At 43.6% G+C, this 23,916-nt stretch overlaps 1 protein-coding gene across 1 annotated transcript; it reads left to right on the top strand.

Annotated features, from left to right (window-relative positions):
• Positions 1 to 2,982: 2,982 nt before the first annotated feature.
• Positions 2,983 to 22,659, top strand: dph2 (diphthamide biosynthesis 2). Its single transcript, XM_083652504.1, has 7 exons — positions 2,983 to 3,201; positions 5,364 to 5,540; positions 6,861 to 6,973; positions 12,186 to 12,406; positions 15,456 to 16,121; positions 16,302 to 16,478; positions 21,337 to 22,659. The coding sequence occupies exons 2-7, from the start codon at positions 5,391 to 5,393 to the stop codon at positions 21,465 to 21,467; spliced, it is 1,458 nt and encodes a 485-aa protein (XP_083508630.1). The 5' UTR covers positions 2,983 to 3,201; positions 5,364 to 5,390; the 3' UTR covers positions 21,468 to 22,659.
• The last annotated feature ends 1,257 nt before the right edge of the window (positions 22,660 to 23,916 follow it).

Here is a 23,916-nt window from a genome sequence, read left to right as displayed (position 1 = left end):
TGTAAATGTACAATGTGTTGTATTTATTTTTATATGGTGGCAAACAACCTGGAAGTGAGTATGAAAGCTGAAAGATTCAAATAAATTACATAAAGATGGATCCGCCCCAAAATCCTAAGTTATGATTGGCTGATGTGCAAGCCATATTAATTAAAAAAGAAATGTAATATTTGAACTTCAAAGTCAAATAAGCTAAAGATCTTGCGAGACCGCTTCAGTGTCCTGGCTGCATGCAGGTCCTGGAGGGATGGCAGGTTGCATCCGATTATCTTCTCAGCGCAGCGGATGATGCGCTGAAGTCGGTTAGTGTCTTTGAGAGTGGCAGCAGCATACCAGACGGTGATGGAGGAGGTGAGGATGGACTCAACGATGGAGGTGTAGAAGTGCACCATCGTGGCCTTTGGCACTTTGAATTTCTTCAGCTGCCGCATGAAGTACATCCTCTGCTGTGCCTTCTTGGTGAGAGCTCTGATGTTCAGCTCCCATTTTAGGTCCTGGCTGATGATTGTACCCAGGAAGCGGAAGGACTCCACAGTGTTGACTGGGGAGTCACCCAGGTTGATGGGGGAAGGTGGGGCTTTGTTCCTCCTGTACAAGGACCAAGGACCTCAGATAAGATGTTTTGCTTTTACATGTTTTATTACAGAAAGTGTATGAAACTCATGTTATTATGTTACTCTGATGGAATTCTAGCTAAAATAAAATATTACCCTTTTTGCTGGGGACCCCCTGGAACCCCCCTCATGGGCCCTTGGGAGTCCCTAGACTCCAATTTGAGAACCGCTGACTACATTCTCAATTTGCTGGGGGACGGATACCCCCCCCCCCCCCCATGGACCCCTGGTGGTCCTAATGGGCACCCATAATGCTGTAGTCTAATTGAATTTGTGAAGGATCGCTACAATGTAGGCTACTGCATACTCCGGTACAGTAGGTGGTGGGTGGTATGTACCTTCAAAGTCAAAGATTGCAATCCGCCATAAAACGAAAAGAAGACGATATTAAGCAACGCAGAGTTCCCACGTCTGAGTCGTAGAATGGACATATTGTGAATGGGAGCACTATGGGTGGATACATGATGAACACTGTAAATCAGGGGTGGGCAACTGGCGGGCCGCATGCCACCTGGTGGCCCGCACTGGAATTGCAATATATACACACATATATATATACATATATAGCCTATACATTTCAGTCTGGAATATGGAATATCTCAATAATCTTTATGACTAAAAGGCTAAAAGCAATCTTGTGTAAGAAATGACTGTTCTACATTGAAGTAAAAATTTAAATAATTAACTTGGTTTTGGATTAATTTAGCTTCAAGAGTGCATTTTTGTTCTTGTGTGACCCTCGACACAGGCTTGAGAATCCCGGGCCACTTACTGATACTTATGCTTAAATTAACCCACTCATATTCTGGTTTATTTCAAGAAAAACATTTTGGCTAGTGGAAATTCTAATTGGCTGGTAACTTTAAAATCTAGCAGGCATATTGTTGGCAGGTGGTCAAAAAAGTTAATTTCAAGCCCTGCAGGGATAGCAGGTGGTGACATAGGAGTGAGTGAGAAAAGGATCAAATATTGGTGGTTAGACTGAATAATGACATCACAACTGTTAATTTAAAATGAGTTATTCCTCTAAACCTGGCTTAAAATTCCCCAAAGTTTTCGCGCCGGCGCCGTTCGGCCACAGCCCTCAACAAAATCTGGCCCTCTGGTAGTGATGACATTTTGTGGCCCTCTCTATCATCAAAGTTGCCCATCCCTGCTGTAAATATATTCCACTATGAACAAGACATCAAACTATGCTGAAGCTGTTAAAAGAGTGGAGAATGAGAGAGATACAATGGAAGAAATTGAAAATGAACCAGAGAAGAAACAGAAGGGAGTTGAACAAAACATTTGTGTGGACAAAAAAGGATTTTTGACATTTATGGCCATGGTGATTAATTGTACAGAGCAGATCAAGGGAAAAAAGGAAAAGATTAAGATGATGATGGATGCAGCTAGAAGGTTCTTGAATGTTGTTGACATTTCCGGAGAGGAGATCGAGAAGGCGCTGAGGGATGAGTTCCCGCCGACTGAGTCGTAGAATGGACATATATATCGTGAATGGGAGCACTATGGCAGGGGCGTATGCAGAAATTGAATTATGGGTGGGCCTGGATCAAATTGGGTGGGCCTGGATAGGAAGGGGTGCAGATGCCCGGGCCAACACGAAAAATTTGACGTGTTATTTTACTAAAAATAATGCATTTGACCATCATTTCAAGTAGAATGATACCACCCAAGCAAGAATATTTCAAGTGTTTCAAGTGCTTTACTGAAATATTTGGACCATATAATGATAATACAATTATCTCAACCTTAAAAGGTTACATATAGGTGCCAAATGTTGCATACATGAATGCTTATACTTGTGTGTATACTGTTACTTTATACAGAAATTAGAACCACTGATCCATATACTGCTGTGAGTTTAAAAAATAACAACACTGAGGCTGCTTCAAGTTTGAACAAGACGCCCTCTGGTTTATTTATCCACAGAGAGAACAAAATTCCTAGATGTCATGAAGTTGTCATGCATTAGACTCTGGAGATGATGTGCCCTGCGTTTTTACAAAAGTAACAAAACCATTGGCTAGCAATGCAGCAGCAAGTTTGCCTCTAGAAAACAACCAATTAAAAAAATTTTTTTGGGTGGGCCAGGGCAAGAAGTGGGTGGGCCTGTGCCTACCCAGGCCCACCCGTAGATACGCCCCTGCACTATGGGTGGATACATGATGAACATTGTAAATAGATTCCACTATAAAGAAGACATCAAATTCCATTTGACCTGTGGAGGGCAGTAATACGCCTAGTAGCGTCTACACTGCCGGAAATCAAAAAGAAGAAGAAGACATCAAACTCCAGTAGGTGGCGGTAATGCACAAAAAGCTGTTTGCCAACCGCCATTATACTCAAAAGAAGAAGAAGAAGATTAAGCAACGCACGTAACCAACAACACGTGTATTATAACTGCTAACACTCCACAGAGTTACTACTGAACAACCGCCAACCTGACGCCGAATTTTAAGTCTATAGTGGTACTGCAAGAATAACTCGTCTGTTGTTAAATGCTAGTTTGTCATGACTGGGATGCTAAAGCTGCGCTCTGGACTCTGACTGAACTGTCGGCTAACTAGCTAACGGGACCCAGGTAAAGTCAGTGATGGGTTCATATGTCGGTAAACTTCGCTGTGTCTAAGGAAGCAAGTTAACCCGTTAAATTATGTTTGTGTGGAGTTAATTAGTCTGGTACCATGATAGCCCTGATAGTCATCTTGCATGCAAAGACCTGTAAACGTTACACCAAACCTCATCAAACCACTTCATCAAACTCGGGCACCTAACGCTAGTTACATTTAAAGTTGTGTTGCTTATCTGCAAACGTGTATGTAGCTAGGTTATGTGGTAAGGTTATAACATAATTTAAAACTTAACGAATCGTTAGGGACACTCTTCAATTCGGCATGAATTTCAACGTTACTTCGTCAAATATATCCAAACGTTCATCCACCGAAATGCAGGTGGAACATGGTTGAGCAGTCCGGGCAATCAAAAACAAAGAAAGTTGAGATGTTACTGTGTAGCTTGGTAGACCTAGCTAACGCTGTATGCCGAATTTACCAGAAGGACTTAACATTTCATATAGCTAAATGCTTAACGTCATCTTGTACCAGCCAGGTATGTACTTTTGTTGATAAGCCAGACGACTTTTAAATTACGAGTTTTTTTAATGGATTTTGGCCTGAATTTGTACAAGAAAGTATCTCATGTACATAAGTGATTATAACTTAGCCTGTAAAATATTCCCTCGTATACTATGTGATAATAAGAGTGTATGGTGTATCGTATTCTTATTTACAGGCCATACATTTTATTCTTTATTGAAATTATTTACATTTCAAAAGTCTAGACATTTCATTAAGTTGTGAACATTGCTCCAGCTTTGAATGTTCAATATTGTAATGCCTTTGTTGTAACTATCTGTCTCATGTGTGTTCCATAGACTCAGTAATAAATAGTAAATAAGGGTTAAGTATTTTTACCACATGTGCAGCGTGTGGTCAAGAGAAGGCTTTTGGGGTGAGTCAGGCATTCATTCATTCTGGATAACGGTGATGATGTCATCATTACCAAACATGGGCTGTTGAAAGATGTTTCCTCGAATAGAGACAGTCTGTCTGTGTGGGGACGCCTGTTATATATATTTTTTTTATTGATTTTCTTTATTTAAGTGTCATGCTTCGAATGAAGCCCAGCCCACATGGGCTTACAGGACACTTTTACTGTTCATCATTTAAACAAACAATGATCAAAACATAAAACCAACAGAAAACACCCAAAATACATACAGTAAAGTTGTACAGCATGAAAACCACCACCTGAACCTACTTAAAGAGCTGTGCTTGCCTTTTATTCCAGGCCCTAGAGATAAAGTTAGCAGTCTTAAATACCTCAGTCTTAAACAACCACTCCAACTTCTGGCCATCATCTGCCCAGAAGAGCTCAGGTCTTTGCTTTTGCATTTCGTCAAATAAGGAAATCTTCAAATCATCATATAAAGTACAATAAAACATGAAATTAAACTCATTTTCAACATCCTTTAGATCACAGACATTGCATATCCTGTTCTCTTCTGGTATAGCTGTGAACCGCCCTACTTCAATGGCAAGAGGCAGAATACCAATTCTCAGCTGAGCACATAAAGACCTCTGGTTTCTGGTTAGAAAGGAAGGTTATGTGTTATACGGCTGGCACGCGAGTGGGGTAAAAACCCCCATATATCTCAATGGGCTGACTCACCAAAGGACGGTGCTCCGGCTCTACACTACAGGATTGGGGATTCTAGAGCAGGTACATAGACGTCTGTTCAGATGTGCATTTACTGAGGGGGTTAAATGCCCGATCCGGTCTGCCTTGGCTGGGCTAGCAGCTAAATGCTAACTATGCTGAATGGAGAGAACGGGGGATTTACCCCATCCTGACCACGCCACCAGTCAGCTACCCCAGCGTTTATGACGAGACATCGACTCAACCTATGGGCTTGAGTTGCATGAGATTGGTTGCCTGGTTGCTACATGATGCACGTGGTCCTGGGCTGAAGTTGCCCTTGACTTGCTAGCTAGCGTTGTTCTTTCACAACGGCTGAGGCATTTGAGAGCGGACACCCAGGGAGCGGAAAGGGATTTCCCTTCGCTTGGACTGAAATGGTCGGAGCCAATGGCAGAGCATATACAGTATACCCGCAGCCTGCTTCCGTTGAGTCAGATTAGCAGGTTGGTGAACAGTAATTTGACTGATTTCCCCCCCCTTCAGCCACTGTAGAGTGTTTTAGATGCAGCCATGGCTGATGCGTTCAGCAGCAGCTCAGAGGCGGTGCTTCAGCGTGCAGTGGATGTTACAGCAACTACGAACGCTCCGTCGGAAAACCTTGAAGAGCTGTATGAGATAAAGAAGACCTGTGAGTTCATCAATCAGCATCACTTTGAAAAGGTGAGCACATCATTTTCACTTTTCACACAAGTAAAACAAAAAACAGGCTGAAATGTTAAGGACCTACACCCATATGTTTTTACAGTGAGACTGGTAGCACTTCAGAATTTCAAAATGGAAAATGGACAGCGATCCTGGATAGTAGGGATGGGTATTTTAAGCAATTTAAATACTCGAGTATTCTCCTATTACGGACGAGTGCTCGAGCACTCGCGCAGGCGGGGGGGGGGGTCTGTGTGATTACTATGGTAATGACTGAGCAGGGGTAATCTGCTGTGTGGGGGGCTGTTCACACATTATGTTTGCATTTTTGCATGGAAAAAGCGCTACCTGGAGCATTTTTTGTCAGGAGAGGAACTGACTGATATTGGGTGACGCTAAGCTAACATCTAAAGCCTACCTCAGACAGTAGCCTATCTCCGATGGTTGGATGGATGGCATTAGCGCTTTGGAGCAGCAGACACGTTGTGAAACAAGCGAAGGCATTTCCATGTCTTGTCCAGCAATGTCAGGTTATTGTCCAGTATCATCCATTTTACTTTATGATCACTGTTACATTAACGTAAATCCACGGATTCCAAGGTCCGGTGTTCTGCCAAAAAGTGAAAACTGGCCAGTGTGATTAACGTTACAGCTGCAGCTGAATAGTGATCACCATGAGGCGATTGTCTCCCATTCTCACATTTCTTGTGACTAACGTTATGGGAAACGACAGTGTAGTCAGTAAACTAGTGCAATGTTTTGAATGAGTTTTATCTATGAAGAAGCGTGCGTCTCATTCGGGAGAATATCTCCAGCCACCAGCCATTTTCGTCGGGATGAGCTGGAAAACTTCGCTTAAAACTTTCAAAATAATGTTACTTAAACAAAAGTAAATAGCTTATTGATGCACGTTGGAGGAGAAAAAGTATTTCAACGAATGAAGCAGCAAACCTTGTATCAAAATACTCGTGATGTTATATGGCGTGAAACTGTGGCTGTAACGCATTACTCAAAATAAATAAGGTTACGTTACAATAAGCGTTTTATTTTGAAAGCAACAAAGCGGATGACGTACTTGTTGTACATTCTGGCTGACTTGACGCCCATGCAGTTCATGCTGCCAGATCCACATGACGATGCGTGCGTAGATCTTAGACCATTTTTAAAGGGGTGGGGAGTGGGGCGAGTACCCGAACAGCAGAAACGTTACTCGAATACTGACGTTATGAACGAGTGCTCGAGTACCCGAGTACTCGCGCCCATCCCTACTGGATAGATTACAGGATCCATGTTTATGTTGTAGAAGTGACCTTCATCTGAAATGCTTGATGCCCACAGGTCGCTCTGCAGTTTCCTGATGAGCTGCTGGTGGATTCTGTCGCAATAGGTGTCGAGATCGAGAAAGAAACTCAAGCCAAGCTGTTCATACTGGGAGATACGTCCTATGGCAGGTAACACACCAGCAAAAATACTTTCAGGTAAACTCACTGTTTCGGGTTTTTGCTGCATTTGTTTTACACTTATGCTACATTTGATATGTTGGGTGCTAGGGCTGGGCAATATAGCAATATTATATCAAGATCATATGAGACAAGATATTGGCTTAGATTTTGGATATCGTAATATCGATATGGCATAAGTGTTGTCTACCAGACTGTTCTTGCTGTTCCATTATTTGCCTTTACCCACTTAGTCATTGTATCTACATTACTGATGATTATTTCATCTCATTGTGTAAATATTTTGTGAAAGCCAATAGTCAGGGGAGGAAACCCTGTCTTTGCATTTTATGATCAGTCTTGTTTTAATAAAAGTGTTTGTGACATCTCACATGTGGCTTTGACTTGCAACAACTGAACATTTAGCCCACTTCATTCAAAATACCAAGATATGTATCGCCGTTCAGCCTAAAAATACAGAGATATGATTTTTGGTCCATATTGCTCAGCCCTAGTTACTATTCAGTAACTTGCAAAATAGTCTTTAACCAACATGAAAAATAATTGTGATAAGATTGGGATCCAGCCTGACAAAAACATTTGTGATATATTTTTGCCATATCGCCCATGCCTATTGGGTGCTTGGTGTCGTCATCCAGTGACTTATGAGATGAAAACAAATCAGGAAACTTATTAGCCTTGGTGCTACATGTATGGTTTTTCATTTTGTAAGATTTCATAGAAATGGTTAGGATGATTGCATGCAGTGTCCAATTTTTTGCTTACCTGCCAACGACATTGCAGAAGTTTAGGCACTTACCGCATTTTGTGCTTGACAGGTGTTAATTTCAGACCCTGGACCCCAGTAAAAAATAGCTCCTTAAATGTCAGTTTTTCCCTACCATTGCCTTGGAGGAGGGGTCGCCTGCCCCTCAGGTTATTTCCCCAAATCTCCAGCACATGCTATGGACAAAATTGCAATTTCTTTCCTCCCCTTTTTTATGCTCAAACAAACAAGAAAGTCGTAGTTTGTCACTAAACTGTTGCACTAGAAGTTATAAATCAGAAAGACTACATACACTGTCGCCTAAGTGACGTCACTTTCTCTACCGCAAAGCTGAAGACCGGCGACATGCCATGAGCTTCCACGAGCTATGTAGTTTTTATACGAAACTAACCCTTACGTTTCAGTTTGACGACAAACTGTGACTTTCTTGACATGCAAAGTTATGTTTTAAATTGACAAAATTAGCGTTGGCACCCCGTGGCACAATTCAAACGGGATCAAAAAAGTAACCTTATTCTCCGTCCACCGCCATTCATATTTTTCGCAGCGCTGGTACAGGGAGAAAGCAGGAAGTGACGTTTCACTTTGGCTCTCAATGGAAGCACTTAAAGAGACACTTTGCAGATTTTCAACCAGCTTTGTTGTTATCATTACAAAATCAGTAGTATAGACAAGTTTCCTGGGCACTTCCGGTTTGCTTCCGGACTCGGCTGCGATATGTCTGTCTCTTCCGGTGTTTGTGAATACAGAGAAGCGTAACGTACTAGCGTAGTAGCCATAGCGCCCGCCGAAAAAATGCAAACTTGGGATCATTCTCCGAGTCTCCTGTCTAACGAAAGAGTGTCTATCCCACACCCGTTGACAGTGGACACATGGGAAGATAACAGTGGCGGACTGCATAATCGGGCACGTCGGGCAAATGCCCGGTGGCCTGGCCTGGCCTGCAAAAAAAAAAAATTTTTTTTTTTTTTTTTTTTTTTTTTTTTGGGAAATCGGGCTTCAAACGGCCCAAATCTGGCTTTAAACGACCCAAATTGGGCTTCAAACGGCCCAAATCTGGCTTCAAACGGCCCAAATTGGGCTTCAAACGGCCCAAATTGAGCTTCAGACGGCCCAAATTTTTCGCCTTCGGACGCCGGCACGCGCGTCGGCCCGTATCAGCCTGGCCTGCTTGGTATCTAATGCCCGGCCTGAATTACGATCCCAGTCCGCCCCTGGAAGATAATATGTGTAAATGGCCGAACGTAACTACAGGCAGGATTATAGCGTATTTTGAGGAATCAATGGCGGTGGACGGCAACGCGATGAACAATCTCAAAAGCTCCGAAGCGTACCAATATCTCCACAGCAACAAAGTAGGTTGTGTGCTCATCTACAAACAGACATCCCTTGCTAGGCCAGTCCTTTTTTTAATCGAGATCATGCAACAAGTAGCCTACTTCAGCCGAGGCCAGCAAGACGGCAGGAAAGAAACAGAAGCGTGCCTGCCGCCGTCAAAAGCGAAAGAGACCCGACGTAGGCGGTCAATTTAGCGGAGGTAAAAAGCCTTTTTACCTACGTTGGGCGACTCAATCAATCAATCAATCAATGGCTCGCGCTTGTTGCCCGACGCTCGTATGATGAGGAGATGAATCAAAATGCTTACCACAAATAAAGCCACATGGGAGCCAAGAACGAGTGCAGGAGGGCTGACGCAGGTGCCAGGTGTGGAGTGGGAGAAATTAAGGTGCGTAGCTGGAGATTCAAGTTGTGTGCTTTCTGCACTGACACTGTCGCACTTATTACTTTTAGCTAACGCTATGTTTTTTCATCAAGGCAATGTCCAGAAGATATGGGTTCATGAGTGTCTGCAAATGCAGATAGATAGGCTATAGGAGCATGCATCCATCTTGTCTGTTTCAATAACGAAAGCGTCCTTACCGAGAACGACGTGCCGACCAATTAAATATTCTTGCTGCGAAATCGGCCTCTTAATGACAACACTGGAATAAATATGATCGACTATAGAGGCTATAAAGAATAGACTATAGAGAAATAAATTGATTCGGTAGAAGGAATACAGTGGAGTGCAGGGACAAAGCTGTTTGGTAGCGGGCTGATGCTCAAAACACTGTCGATCCAACCACTCGTTCAGGCGTTTCTGTGTATTGTGACAGCCAGGGCACTGCACAATGTGTTCCAGAATAACCTATTGTTAATAACGTCTGCTAATGTTAGTTTAGCTGATGTTAGCGATCGTTGTAAAAAAGTTTGGATATTTCGGCTGCTGCCCTCTGATGTGCTCGCTGCTGTGGACGCAATGTGGACTTAACCGGAAGCCGGGGACATACTGTATAAGGCTGCTACGGCGCCGCCGTAGGCCAGCGCGGGGAAACTTGTCTATAAATGAACAATGTTTAACTTCCCTCCATCTTGCCTGGACCGAGAGCTCCCCGTTCATTCACAGAACTTCCTATCACCATGGTGTCACTGTTACTGTCACTATCATTATCACTATCACCATCACTATCACCATGGTGTCACTGTTACTGTCACTATCATTATCACTATCACCATCACTATCACCATGGTGTCACTGTTACTGTCACTATCATTATCACTATCACCATGGTGTCACTGTTACTGTCACTATCACATCACTATCACCATGGTGTCACTGTTACTGTCACTATCATTATCACCATGGTGTCACTGTTACTGTCACTATCATTATCACTATCACCATCACTATCACCATGGTGTCACTGTTACTATCATTATCACTATCACCATGGTGTCACTGTTACTGTCACTATCATTATCACTATCACCATCACTATCACCATGGTGTCACTGTTACTGTCACTATCATTATCACCATCACTATCACCATGGTGTCACTGTTACTGTCACTATCATTATCACTATCACCATGGTGTCACTGTTACTGTCACTATCATTATCACTATCACCATCACTATCACCATGGTGTCACTGTTACTGTCACTATCATTATCACTATCACCATCACCATGGTGTCACTGTTACTGTCACTATCACATCACTATCACCATGGTGTCACTGTTACTATCATTATCACTATCACCATCACTATCACCATGGTGTCACTGTTACTGTCACTATCATTATCACTATCACCATCACTATCACCATGGTGTCACTGTTACTATCATTATCACTATCACCATCACTATGGTGTCACTGTTACTATCATTATCACTATCACCATCACTATCACCATGGTGTCACTGTTACTGTCACTATCATTATCACTATCACCATCACCATCACCATGGTGTCACTGTTACTGTCACTATCACATCACTATCACCATGGTGTCACTGTTACTGTCACTATCATTATCACTATCACCATCACTATCACCATGGTGTCACTGTTACTGTCATTATCATTATTGCTCTCTCTACCTTCATTCGCAGAACTTCCTGGACCTAATAATAATAATAATACATAGCATTTATATGGCGCTTTTCTAGAACTCAAAGTCGCTTAACACTATACACAGAGGGGCGGCGTTAGTGAGACAAACAGTGGACAAACAAGAAGGATGGATGGGGCAGGGGGGTGCTAAGAGAAGGCAATGGAGAAGAGATGCGTCTTGAGGCGGGATTGAAAAACGTAGGGACTCAGAGTCTCTGTGACTCTGATGTATTCAGGGAGGGAGTTCCAGAGCCTGGGAGCTGCCCTGGAGAAGGCTCTGTCCCCGAAATTGCGGAGGTTGAACTTGGGGGTGGAGAGAAGGCCGGCTGAGGTGGATCTGAGGTTGGTAGGGGGAGAGGAGGTCTGTGAGATATGGGGGGCCAGTTGGTGAAGGGCTTTTTAAGTGATGACGAGGAGTTTGTTGTCGTTGATCCGGTAGGAGACGGGAAGCCAGTGAAGTTCTTTTAAAACTGGGGTGATGTGGTGCCAAGATTTGGTGTGGGTGAGAAGTCGAGCGGCTGGGTTCTGGACCAGTTTGAGTCTGTTGGCTGGCTTTGATGCTGTGGAGGAGTGAGTTACAGAAGTCGAGACGGGAGGAGATGAAGGCGTAGTTGAGTGTTTCAGCAGCGGGATGTGTCGTGTGAGAGAGAACCGGACCTTTGCAATATTACGGAGGTGGAAGAAATAGGATTTGACAGTTTGGACCAGGAAGTTCTGCGAATGAACGGGGAGCTTTCGGTCCAGGCAAGATGGAGGTAAGTTAAACATTGTTTATTTGCATATACAGTACTACTGATTTTGTAATGATACAAAGCTGGTTGAAAATCGGCAAAGTGGCCCTTTAAGTAGTATTAAAAACAAAAATGATAAGGAGAAACCAAACCGAAATGGAGTCTTTATCTCCGACCCACCCATATGCTTTATCAGGCCTTTGGATTAATGAATGTGGTGTTATAGTTGTGGAAAGTCAACTCTTCGTTGAACTCTGTTGAGCAGTTGCTGTGTGGATGAAGTGGCGGCGGAACATTTCGGAGCAGAGTGCATCGTGCACTACGGCCGGACATGCCTCAGCCCGTCCAGACGGCTGCCTCTGATGTATGTGTTCCAGAGGAGAGAGGTGGACCTCGAGAAATGTGCCTCGACCTTCAGGGACCTCTACCCCGACAAGCAGAGCCACATCATCCTCCTCTACGATGTAAACTATGCCCACGTTATTGGTAAGCTGCCACACAAACACGTCAACGCTTCATCTAATAGACATTATTCACAGCGCAGCCATCTTGGGATGATGTCACCCGCTGGGTGGGAACGCAACGAGACTCTCAATCACAAACCCCTGTCTGAACATGGGAGCAGTAGACCAACAGTTGAGTTCTGTCACACCAATTTCGTTTGATCACATCGATAAATGGGCAGATGAATGTGTACAGGATAAAAAAAAAAGGGCTACAGCAACTGGATCGAGTCTTATATCCACGGTATTCAAGGAAGCGCAGCCGATGGTCTAAATTGTAAACTGCAGTACACCCTCGCACCACTGAGCACGGAACCGATACATCTGGCGCTGTGGAGCAGTTGAACCCGAAATGACACGGAGTTTGAGGATCGCCGCGTTAGACCATTATGTTGGTAAGGTGATATATATGATGCGCTGATATTTGCTTTTTATTAAAAAATGGATACTGGCTAGTCAAATTTCAAATGGTCCATAGTCTAAACCAGGGGTCAGCAACCTAGGGCATTTTTGTATAAATGTTGAAATGCCCTGCCAAATTATTATTATTATTATTTCACAGCCATTTGCAGTTGCACGGCCTCTTATTTAGTAAATTTTGGCGAAAAAGACTGACAATGAAAAAAACCTCTGGCACACTGATTCAAGCACATTTGAAAATGGTACTTCATATCAAAAAGGCTGGTCTAAATGCTATTTCAGAGGCTTTTCCATTCAGGCAAGAATAAAATGTAATACTTGTATTTGTTGGCTGGAAAATGGTCAAATTCAAAGATATTGAATATTGGCACATGGTTCAGAAAACTCATGGTTCGTCATTTGTTTCATATCACTGTTTGGCGGTCACGGTTTCGTTTTCTGGGGAAATAAAATTGCAATACAATACAATTTCTGGGGAAATACAATTGCAAATTCCAATTTACACAATGTTTAAAAAATATGAGGTTTGCCTGAATAAAAACTTTTTTCACAGAAAATTAAAGTCCAATATAACTCATCAACAGACTTTCTTTCAAAAGTAAATGTTCCACTTTGTTATTATAACATTAATATCCCTGCATTGTAGGTTACATAGACCAACCTCAACATAAAGTGCATAAGGTGCAGTTCCCCACCCTCTGGAACTCTCTCCCCGCAGAGATCCACAACGCCCCATCCTTCAAGAACACCCGAAACACTAACCAACAACAGCCTTTGGCCACTAGTCAACTCTGTTCTCTCTGTTCTGTTTTATTTTTTTGTCATTGTGTGTCTCAATATTGTTAAACGTCCTTGGGTTCCTTGAAAGGCGCTATATAAATCCAAGTTATTATTATTATTATTATTATTAATAACAAAATGCAACAGTGGTTTTACTACATAATCATAAAATGCAGCTTAAGGCCGTGTGTCGAATGGGTGTCTATTCCTGACATTTAAACACTGGAAGAGCGCTGGGGGGCGCTGATCCGAGCGCACAATAGTCAAGGAAGCAAATTGAAAATAACTTTAGCTCAGCAGCGGTAGCTAGCTTGATAGCTAACAAGCTAACATTACACGTACTGTGATAAAAGCACAACACTCAGCAGAAATATGAAGTGTCTAGCCAATCTGCTCCCCCAATTGAGCCTTTCTGTCTCTGTTGTGATAGTTTCTTCATGATTATAGTTGCCTGAAAAGGAGCGCCCAACACCAGCGCCTTTCTGAAAAGTAATATTTTCAGTTGGAAAAGCTGGGAGCCCGCGCACAAAAAAGCCAGAGCGCTCTGAAAAAAGACGCTGGTTGCAGCACACTTTCTCTAGACGGCCGTATGCATCCGCATACGCTTTCTCCTCATTGGAAACAACTGAAAAAAAGACGCTGGAGCTTAGGAAAAGAAGCTAAGTGGACACACGGACTAAAGCCCCCTCCAGCCAGTCTTTCCTGCCTGTTTCACCTTTGGTGTTCTATGACAACGTACATGTGCTCGCGCTGTAACAACGCACGTTACCATTTCTGCCAAAGAGCTTACATTGATAAGAACCGAAGCCTAATGGTTTGTTCCAATGCAACACAATGACTGCAGGCGCTGTTGTAAAAGAAGCAGAAGAGCGTCTCCTCTTGTCTTCACTATACTCTTTGTCTGCGCTCAGACCGGAAACCGTTACGCCGCCATTACAGTCTCCCCACATCGATAAAAACTTTATTTTAGAGCCACAATATTGTTATAAATATCAATAACTAGCCAACATATATCAATGCTGGTGGGCTTTATGGAAAGAGCATGACTCAAACGGGTTGACAGTTACATTATATCAAACTGGTCATTCAGTGGCATTTTACTGCCATGTAACTAATGTAGCTCACAGCTAACAGTTAGCTAATGCCAGAGGCCAGCTATGTAAGATGTTGTCATACGTCACTCATTAGACAACATAATGTCTGACGTCATCACCCGTTTTTACCAACAGCTTATTTTTAGGACTTTGAGCCCAAAATGAGGTTATTAACAAAACACTGGGGAACACTGGCTAATCAGCAGAGCAGGGAAAAACACAGTAACACAATCTTGAAATATCTTAAAAATGACAAAAGACACTGGAGGGGGGCTTTCAATCATGTAGGCCTACTAAAATCTTCCACTGTTGAATAGTGCTACAAATCTTTCTCTATAACCGCCCCCAAGTGGTGATGCGTCGGTCAATCCGAAACCCTGGGTCCTGCAGGTTTGTCTACGGGGTAGGGTCCATTGAAGATAATATTGAGAACAAAAGGGCGGTTTCAGATGTTGATGGATGATGTCGAGCGGTCGCAGGTAAAAAAAAAAAGACCCGCGGATCACTACCCCCGAGGTTTTGGTTATTGCTCTGTGTCTCTCTGAACTCACACTGAGAGAACCATTTGCTCTATACTCGCATGTAATGTATCCATCTAAAAACATACAGTAGGTGTCACTTTCCAAAAACTCATATCAGTCAAACCCTTGTCTTTAGTATCCCCACTTTACATCTTAGTTTAAGGTTCCATTTTCTCCAAGTAACTGAATACAATGTAATATCCCCACTTCCCCCCAGATGATCTCCTGGCCCTCCTAACTCCGGAGTATCCAAATGCTGTGGGCTCAGTCCTCGTCGTTGAAGGGGAACTGTGCTACAGTCACAGACAGACGCCAGTACAACATGATGACGACCGGGTTTTTTGTCAATTTGGAAGGCAGTTTGTCCTGAAAAGTGGCTTGAGCATAAAGGACTACAGCATGTTCTATATAGGTCAAGAGGGCGCAACCTTACGGAACTTCATGATGACCTGGAACAGCTGCACCTTCTGTTCCTTTGACCCCTCAACGCTGTTGGGGAGGACGGAGTCGGTCAGTATCAACCGCGCTCTGATGAAGCGGTATTACGCCATCGAACGAGCCAAAGACGCAAACGTGGTTGGCATCCTGGTCGGCACGCTGGGCGTTGCCGACTACCTGGCCATCATCCAGCAGCTGAAGGAGACCATCCACAGAGCCGGGAAGAAGAGCTATATGTTCGCCATGGGGAAGCTGAATGTGGCCAAACTTGCCAACTTCCTTGAAATTGACATTTTTGTGTTAATTGCCTGTCCGGAGAACTCACTGCTGGACACCAGTGAGTTCTACAAACCCATAGTGACGCCGTTTGAGATGGAGGTGGCATGCAACAAGAACAGAGAGTGGTCAGAGGAATATGTCACAGACTTTCGCCATCTCCTGCCAGGTGAGAGTGGGTTTTACCAACATGAATTCCCCCATGATTTATGATATACTTACTTTAAGTTTATTTGTATACAGTTCTTGACCTTTTTCCCTTTTTTAAAAATCATCAGTAGCCTCATGAGAGCTACTGAATGCTCAAATGGTCAAATCTCATACATTTTCATTCACATACATTCTCCAGGTGGGCGGAGTCACGTGGCCCTGGCCGATGAGGAGGAGGAGTGCGATGAGACGGATGTGTCCCTGATCACAGGAGCTCTGCGAAGCAGGCATCTAACGTTTGACGGACCTGGAGCGTCTTCGTTTGGCACCTCCGTGGTCCTGAGGAACCAGACTCTCACTGTGGCCAACACCGCTGGTATGGGACCATCAGAAAGCTCTGCTGCACATAGGAGACTGTCTACTTTAAAGGGATAGTTTGGGTTATTTGACGTGGGGTTGTATAACGTACTTTATCGATAGTCAGTGTGCAGACCTGCCAACCTGCAAGCATTTTTCATAGCATGCACGCATTTTGGCATCAAAGTACGCTAGTACGATTTGTTAGTTAAAACTACGCATAACGGCGTTGACGCCTGTGAATTCAATTGTGTGGGTGCACTGGACAGTTTGCATATCGTTTGTTGTGAATCCACTCTCACTCTGGTCACTACTACTACTGTGAAAGACTAGCGATTTACCTGATCAATACAACCGACGAACGAGTCTAGCCAATCAGAGGCAGATTAGGGCGGGTCATGACTTCATCATGCATCATGTTAGTGTGCGTCATGCAAGGGAGCTACTTCCTGACAGCTGAACTCCGCTGCTGCTGCAGCTTTCTAACATCAATATTAGGGCTGTCAAAGTTAACGCGATAATAATGCGTTAACGCAAATTCCTTTTAACGCCACTATTTTTTTAAACACGCAATTAATGCATGCACTTTCTTTGATGTTTGAGCCTTAGTCCGACCCGTAGTTTGGGAAATCAGGAAGCAGTAACATTGATAGCAAGCAGAAACAAAGCTCCGTGAGCAGAAAAGGAGGAAGAAAATGGGTATATGGCAAGTTCAGCTTCAAATTGAGAAAGATGTCCTGCATTTTGGGTGAGAGAGAGGGGAGCGCGTCAGCTCTCCCCGTCTGTCTCGTCTCTCACCGTGGCAGAGAGAGTGAGAGACAGACGGAGAACGGGGGGGGGGGGGGGGGGGACAGAGAGGGAGACAGAGAGGCAGAGAAAGCGAGCGAGACAGACAGACAGACAGGCAGTGAGAAAGAGAGAGGGAGGGCGATCAGACCAGGGAGAGAGACCGACGGAGAACGGGAGAGAGAGAGACCGAGAGACAAAGCGAGAAAGAGAGAGTGGGGGGAGAGAGCATGCACGCAGCTGCTCCTGTCTGTGGCTCGAGAGATTTAGAGGATAGCACCAATTAACTTCACACAGTGCAGCCTGAGAGATGTGTATTCCCAGTAACTAGTAGCAATAATAACAATATTGCCAATGGCCAAATACTTACCCATACTAATGATAATAGCTACTACCCATATTAATACAACAGTGCATCTTTGCACAAAGCTCTCAGGTTTAAGGTAGCCTACCTCGGTTTAAGGTAGATTTAGAACAGATAAAAAAAATGTGCGATTAATTTGCGATTAATCGCGATTAACTATGGACAATCATGTGATTAATCGCGATTAAATATTTTAATAGATTGACAGCCCTAAAATATATTTAACTATGCACTCTTAATAACAATGCGGCAGGATGTTTGGCGGGTGTACTTTCCTTGACAGACAACTCCTTCACCCAATCAGCATTGGATCCAGTCAAACCCAAATCCACTCGGGAGAACAGCAAAAACACATTTTCCACCGAGAAACTCCGCTGTTGCATACTCCTGTACTTGTTAATTGTTATTGAGTCTATTTCTGCAATAACTGCACTTTATGGCTGCTTAAACTCGCAGAACGTTGACATTATTCCTCGAGGCGGACAGGCATTATTGTTTTGCTAGTGGCGTTCCTGATTGGCCGGTTACGATGTCAACTATGAGGCGGGTCACTGATTGGCTCGTACGCCTTGCCGTTTCTGCAGAAGCCCTCCCAGGGCTTGAGGCCAGACGGGAACGAAGAACGAAATGAAATGTGAGTTCACGTGACGGCTGGTTTACCAGGCTAGCTTTGCCTGGCTGTAAAAACAGCCCTTTCCTTTGGCACTACATCTCCTCAACCTTAGAACTTCCATATTCCTATGCGCGCTGCGCAGGTTATTACTCCACAACAGCACGTTTCTGACCCGAAAAACAGCAATCTGAGGAGTAATACCATGCACGGCAGGCGCAGGAATACGGCGTTCTATGGTTGAGAAGATTGATGACTATATAGATATAAAATTAGTAAAAAAGAAAATAATTAAAATTAAATTACATATAAAAGGAGAGAGAAACTAGGATCATGGAAAAAATAGTGAAAAAGACAAACGAACAATTGAATGATGATACAATTTACAATTTTAATTTTGGTAGATCGATCGATCGGCAAGCGATCGAAATTGTCAGATTTTGACCTCAAATATGAATATGATTTCCGATAATGCTTTGTTGCTGCCGATTGCATAAACCGATCATGACGGATGACGCACATGAAAAACACATGAGACAGCCCATTTCTCAGCGGAGTTAATTTGTGTAAAAAAAAACACGTGCCCAGCCCATTTCTCAGTGAGGAAAACACGTGAAATCAGTGCAGTTATTGGTGTCACTGCCCATATAAACTCGCCTCAAAACATGTCTGCGGCGTGGAAATCCTACAAAGTGAGACGGATGTAACACTTGCCATCTGTAATATATGCCAGGATAAAATACAGCACTTGAAGTCCCATCACCCAGCGCAGCATCTTTGTTAAACTGGCCACGGAGAACGAGAAAAAAAGGCAGAGAAAAAAACACATTGGCCGCTGATGCAAACCACTTTAGAGAGCACACATGCATATAGCCGTGATAGTGGGAAGGCCAAGGCGATCACATCCTATCTGGAGGAAACCCCAGGGGAGCACAGGGAGAACATAAAAACTCCACACAGAAAGGCCCTTTTGACGAGTGCACCTCCCATCTTGTTTTTATCAAACGAAATACTAAGTTTCAATCTGTTTTTGCTGGCATGCTCTCTGAGCCGCACCTGTTGCTCGCTCCTTTTCTCTCTCTCTCTCTCTCTCTGGATGACGGTCGAGACTGAGACCAGCGGAGGAGGAACTGAAAAGTCTAATTTCTCTCTCTCTTAGAAGTAACATTCACTTAGCCTATACAGACAAAGACTGAAACGGATATAATTTTTATTTGGAGGGTGTCTCTATTTATTTATCTCTACTCAACAACACATGCAAGTGTCAACAGTCTTGTGCTCTAATTTGCTCCCAAAAAAGAATCATGTTTCATTACATAATATAAAATAATATAATATAAATCAATGTAATATACAATATAAAATATTGACATAGAAAGAAATACAATTTGCTGCATGCTTTCAATTTGATGGATGAAATGTAGGCCTATGTAAAATGGAAACTGATAGACCTATCATTAGATTGCTACAGCTGCTCTATTAAAAAAAATAGGCATGTGATCGGTATTGGGCAGATATTGCTCATAGGCGATGGGCAATCGGTGGTCCGTGGCAAGCGTGATCGGTGCACCCCTGAATTTTGGCATTTAGCTGACACCCTTATCCAAAACAAATTGGTTGGGATTGAAATGTCTTGTTCAAAGGACACTTCGATACACATGAGCCACTTCTTAACATGCAGTGCAATCCGTATTATAACCTGCACCTAGCCGGTTGGCCTGCATGTTAAACAACAATTAGCCGGCCTACGCGCACTCCCGAGACTCCGTATCTTATCTACCTCGACCACCGGTATAAGATCCGCTTCCACGCAAGCGCTGGTCATGTTAAACAGTGGAACGATATGATCCGCATATGTCTGAGTGGGCGGGTGTGGCTCTTCGTGACTCACTTCACGTTCGCTAGTTTATTAATTAATGAATCGTTCGGGCAATCGCTTATATCAACGAGCAAACTCACGGTTTCCTCAAGTGCTGCAAAAACGTCTTGATTTGTTAAGTGGGCGCTAGAATGACCGTGCTTTCCGAGGTGAGGGCTGGCTTGACTGCAGAGAGGCAGCGGGGAAGGAAAGTGAAAAGTGGAGCAGAAACGCGCTCCTGAGAATACGAGGCAGCAGGATGACTGAAGCAAATGAAACAACTATCACAAAGAGCAGCCGACATTCTGACACTTTTTGCGCAATGCGTGCCGCTCTATCTGCCTGTTTGTCTCTCTGCCAGTGCCCGCATGTCTGTTTAGTGTGCGTGTGTGTGTGGCATGTCATTTTTAACGCTGTTCATAACGAGCAGAGCGTATTTAGGCTATCGTATGGCTCCATCCCCAAATTAATTTTCATCGTCCCTGACGCTACTGTGCGCCCACACTGCGGAGTGGATAGGAGCTGACTGACTCTGACTGATAGGCTATCAAAGTTTTGTGGGGAGAAATACATTTCAAACTAGTCAGATATGACTTGAATGTCATAAAATAAATCACCCACAGTGATTGACGACAGTCCGACCACTATTTTGACTGCGCGGCTTTATGTAGCTTAACAAAGGCATTTTTGGCACATTGCCACCCCTCGTTGTCAATGGACTCCGTTAAAACATGTTTTTTGAAGTCTCCAGATTTGTCAGGCAGGCAGACTGTGCATCCACACTGTGGAGAGGATAGGAGCTGACTGACTGATAGGCTATCAAACTTTTGTGGGGAGAAATAAATTTAAAACAAGTCAGATATGACTTGATTTGTTTTTGTTTGGTTACAAATTCGCTAAAGCTGTTTCCTATCACATTTCTTGTTTTTGATAGATGCTACCGCGCCCCCCCCCCCCCCCCTCCCCCCCTCCCACTGGCAGAAAAAACGGCTCATATCCAGTTGTTTCTTAACAAAGACCCCTCATGTTTAGAAAGGCAAAACCTGAAAATATCCTGTTCTCTCTAGCAGGACATGATCCAGATAACATGTTTAAAAGGCACTATGGCTGTTGAGACACTGCTTTGAAAAGATTATCAAAAAAATTAAAATCGTAGTCTTTCACAGGCAAACTTCTCTCTCAAGTCTCTTGTATTAAACACAGTATCCCTTAAGTCTCTTGTATTAAACACAGTGTGTTTAACCCCTTGTGTTCTGCAGCTTCTTTTCTGGCGGAGCGCAGCTGGCAGGGCTTGGAGCAGAAGCTGGGGCAGACGCCTGTGGTGAAGGCAGTGGAGGGGAGGAAAGGCATAGCTATCGCCTATGAAGAGGAAGGGAAGTCCACATTATAATTGACCAATAACACAAGATCTCACAACACCAGATTCCTTATTTAATCACACTTACCTGCAATCACTGGAATTAACTGTATATTGCTTATTCATCACTGCACAGCATATAATTTATGGAGGTTGTGAGGAAATGATTACCAGACTTCCCCCATTATATATTATTGTACAGAGAGTGCTGCATGTGGCATTGCCAGGGTTAAAGCTAATGACTGAGTGGTCAAAAGTTTTCAGAATTTTCCAGATAAGATTTTTAAACTTTCATACGAAACTTTGAGAGCAAAATCTATTCAATGTCATTGTGATAATGACCATATTGATCAAAAGTCCATGCACCATGTGATGTTTCGCACGTGGTTGTGCTACCAACCAACATTAGAAAATGCAGTCATTGTATTTCAAAGTGAACATACAATTCTTGAAGTATTTTAAGGTGCAAAATTAAAATGTTTACAAACGAATCCTCCCTTGTTTCGATTCAGCTAAATTGCATCACCGGTACAGTGGAATCCGCTTACATCGATCACGCTTATAGTGATCAACCGCTTATATTGACAGCCTACTACAATAACTATAAGCCTCACCAACAACTGACCAATCACACAATAGTGATTCTTGCACCTTAACTGTCTTTGTGTTTGATAAAGCAACCAGCTCTATGCTCTGTACCAACCCGAGTATCCCAAACACCCAGCACGCTATTTTGAAAGAAATGTAGTATTACCATGTAAAGGCCCATTCACATCTAGAGCAATAAAGATCAAATATAACTAAAAAGATTGAAATTGTTCTAAGTCAAGGTCTGTGTTCCCACGACATTGATATAAAAACTTCCAAAACTATAGCTTGGACTGATTAACAAAGATGACAATAAGAACAATTCAAACAATCAAATTCTAAGAACAAGTTCTAAGAAAAAAGGGGGCGTAGAATTGGGCAACAATGTACTTACAGTTTATAGTTATCTTTATAGTAATTATTCTAGATGTGAGTGGGTCTTAAGTCTGTTCTTTAAAGCATTCACTTTTGGGGAATCTGTAAAATGCTGTACAATTGGTAACACATACAATTGAACATGCCATAATGCGCACTGGAAATTGTAGTCCTTACCGAGTTAAGGCTGTTATGCACTCTACGAATAAGTGGCCAAAGCACTTCCATAACCTTGATGATGTTGGGTTTAATACATGACTAACAATTTCTATGAGTGGGACTCTGTTTTTTCGCCATGCATATTGCCTGAACATTGTTGAGGTAGCGCAAAGCCCTGCATGAGAAAACACAAAATACCTATGGCAGAAAATACAGCGCATTTTCCTCAAATGAAATCTTTATTCCTGTTCTGTTCAAGTTTAATGTTTTTACTGTTAAACAAAAAATATTTCTGTGCTTATGAAGACAGCTGTTTTGTCCTTTTTTGATCGGGAATGTGATACACTGGCTCAATCACATTGATCAGGATTTGAAAACCATTGCCATCCTCAACAATACATATCTGGGCAGCATATCCGTCTCAATGAGGTTGCAGTTCGCCTGGGTGATCCTGTCTGCTCGCTTTAATTCGTTGCTCGTTCTTTCTTGTTATTTTCTCCCCGTCCCGAACGTAAAGGCATGCATCGTTTCACTGGCTGTTGAAACGATGCATGCTGTTGTGCATGCAGACAGGCTGTTGTGCGGGTGGTTCGTGTCGTTGATGATCTTCCGGGACTTCCTGAGGCACCGCTGATTGTACAGTTCCTGCAGTTTTGGCAGCTCACATCCTGTCACATGCTGGGCCGCGCGCCTCACCCTTCTCAGCGCCTTGCGGTCCATGGTGGTACAGTTCCAGTACCAGGTGGTGAAACAGTCGGTCAGCAGGCTCTCAATGGTGCCTCTGTAGAAGTCCCTGAGGATTTTGGGCCTCAGGCTAAATTTCTTTAGGCATCTGAGTCCATGTAGTTGCTGTTGGGCCTTTTTGACGACAGTGGCGGTGTGGCTGGCCCACGTCAGGTCCTGGTGGATGTTGACTCCCAGGTACTTGAAGCTCTCCACGCTTTCCACCACTGTGCCGTTGATGGTGACTGGGGGGTGAGTCTCCCTCCCCTTCCTGTAATCCACAATGACCTCCTTGGTCTTGGAGATATTCAGGGAGAGGTGGTTGTCCTGGCACCACTGTTCCAGGGCATTCACCTCTTTCCTGTAGGCCGTCTCATCACCATTGGAGGTCAGCCCCACAACTGCTGTATCGTCTGCAAACTTCACGATGGTGTTTGAAGTCTGTCGCCACGCAGTCGTGGGTGTAAAGGTCGTACCAGAAGGGGCTGGAGACACAGCCCTGAGGCGCTCCTATGCTGATGGTCAATGGGGAGGAGGTGTGGTTGTCCACTCTCACCACCTGGCAGCATTCTGTCAGAAAGTCCAGGATCCAGTCACACAGTGCTGTGTTCAGGCCCAGATCCCTGAGCTTGCTGAC

The sequence above is a fragment of the Poromitra crassiceps genome (assembly GCF_964638095.1).
Source record: "Poromitra crassiceps genome assembly, chromosome: 2".
In the NCBI taxonomy this organism is placed as follows: Eukaryota; Metazoa; Chordata; class Actinopteri; order Beryciformes; family Melamphaidae; genus Poromitra; species Poromitra crassiceps.
The sequence above is the reverse complement of the archived record's forward strand: the minus strand, read 5'-3'. Positions and strand labels throughout refer to the sequence as shown.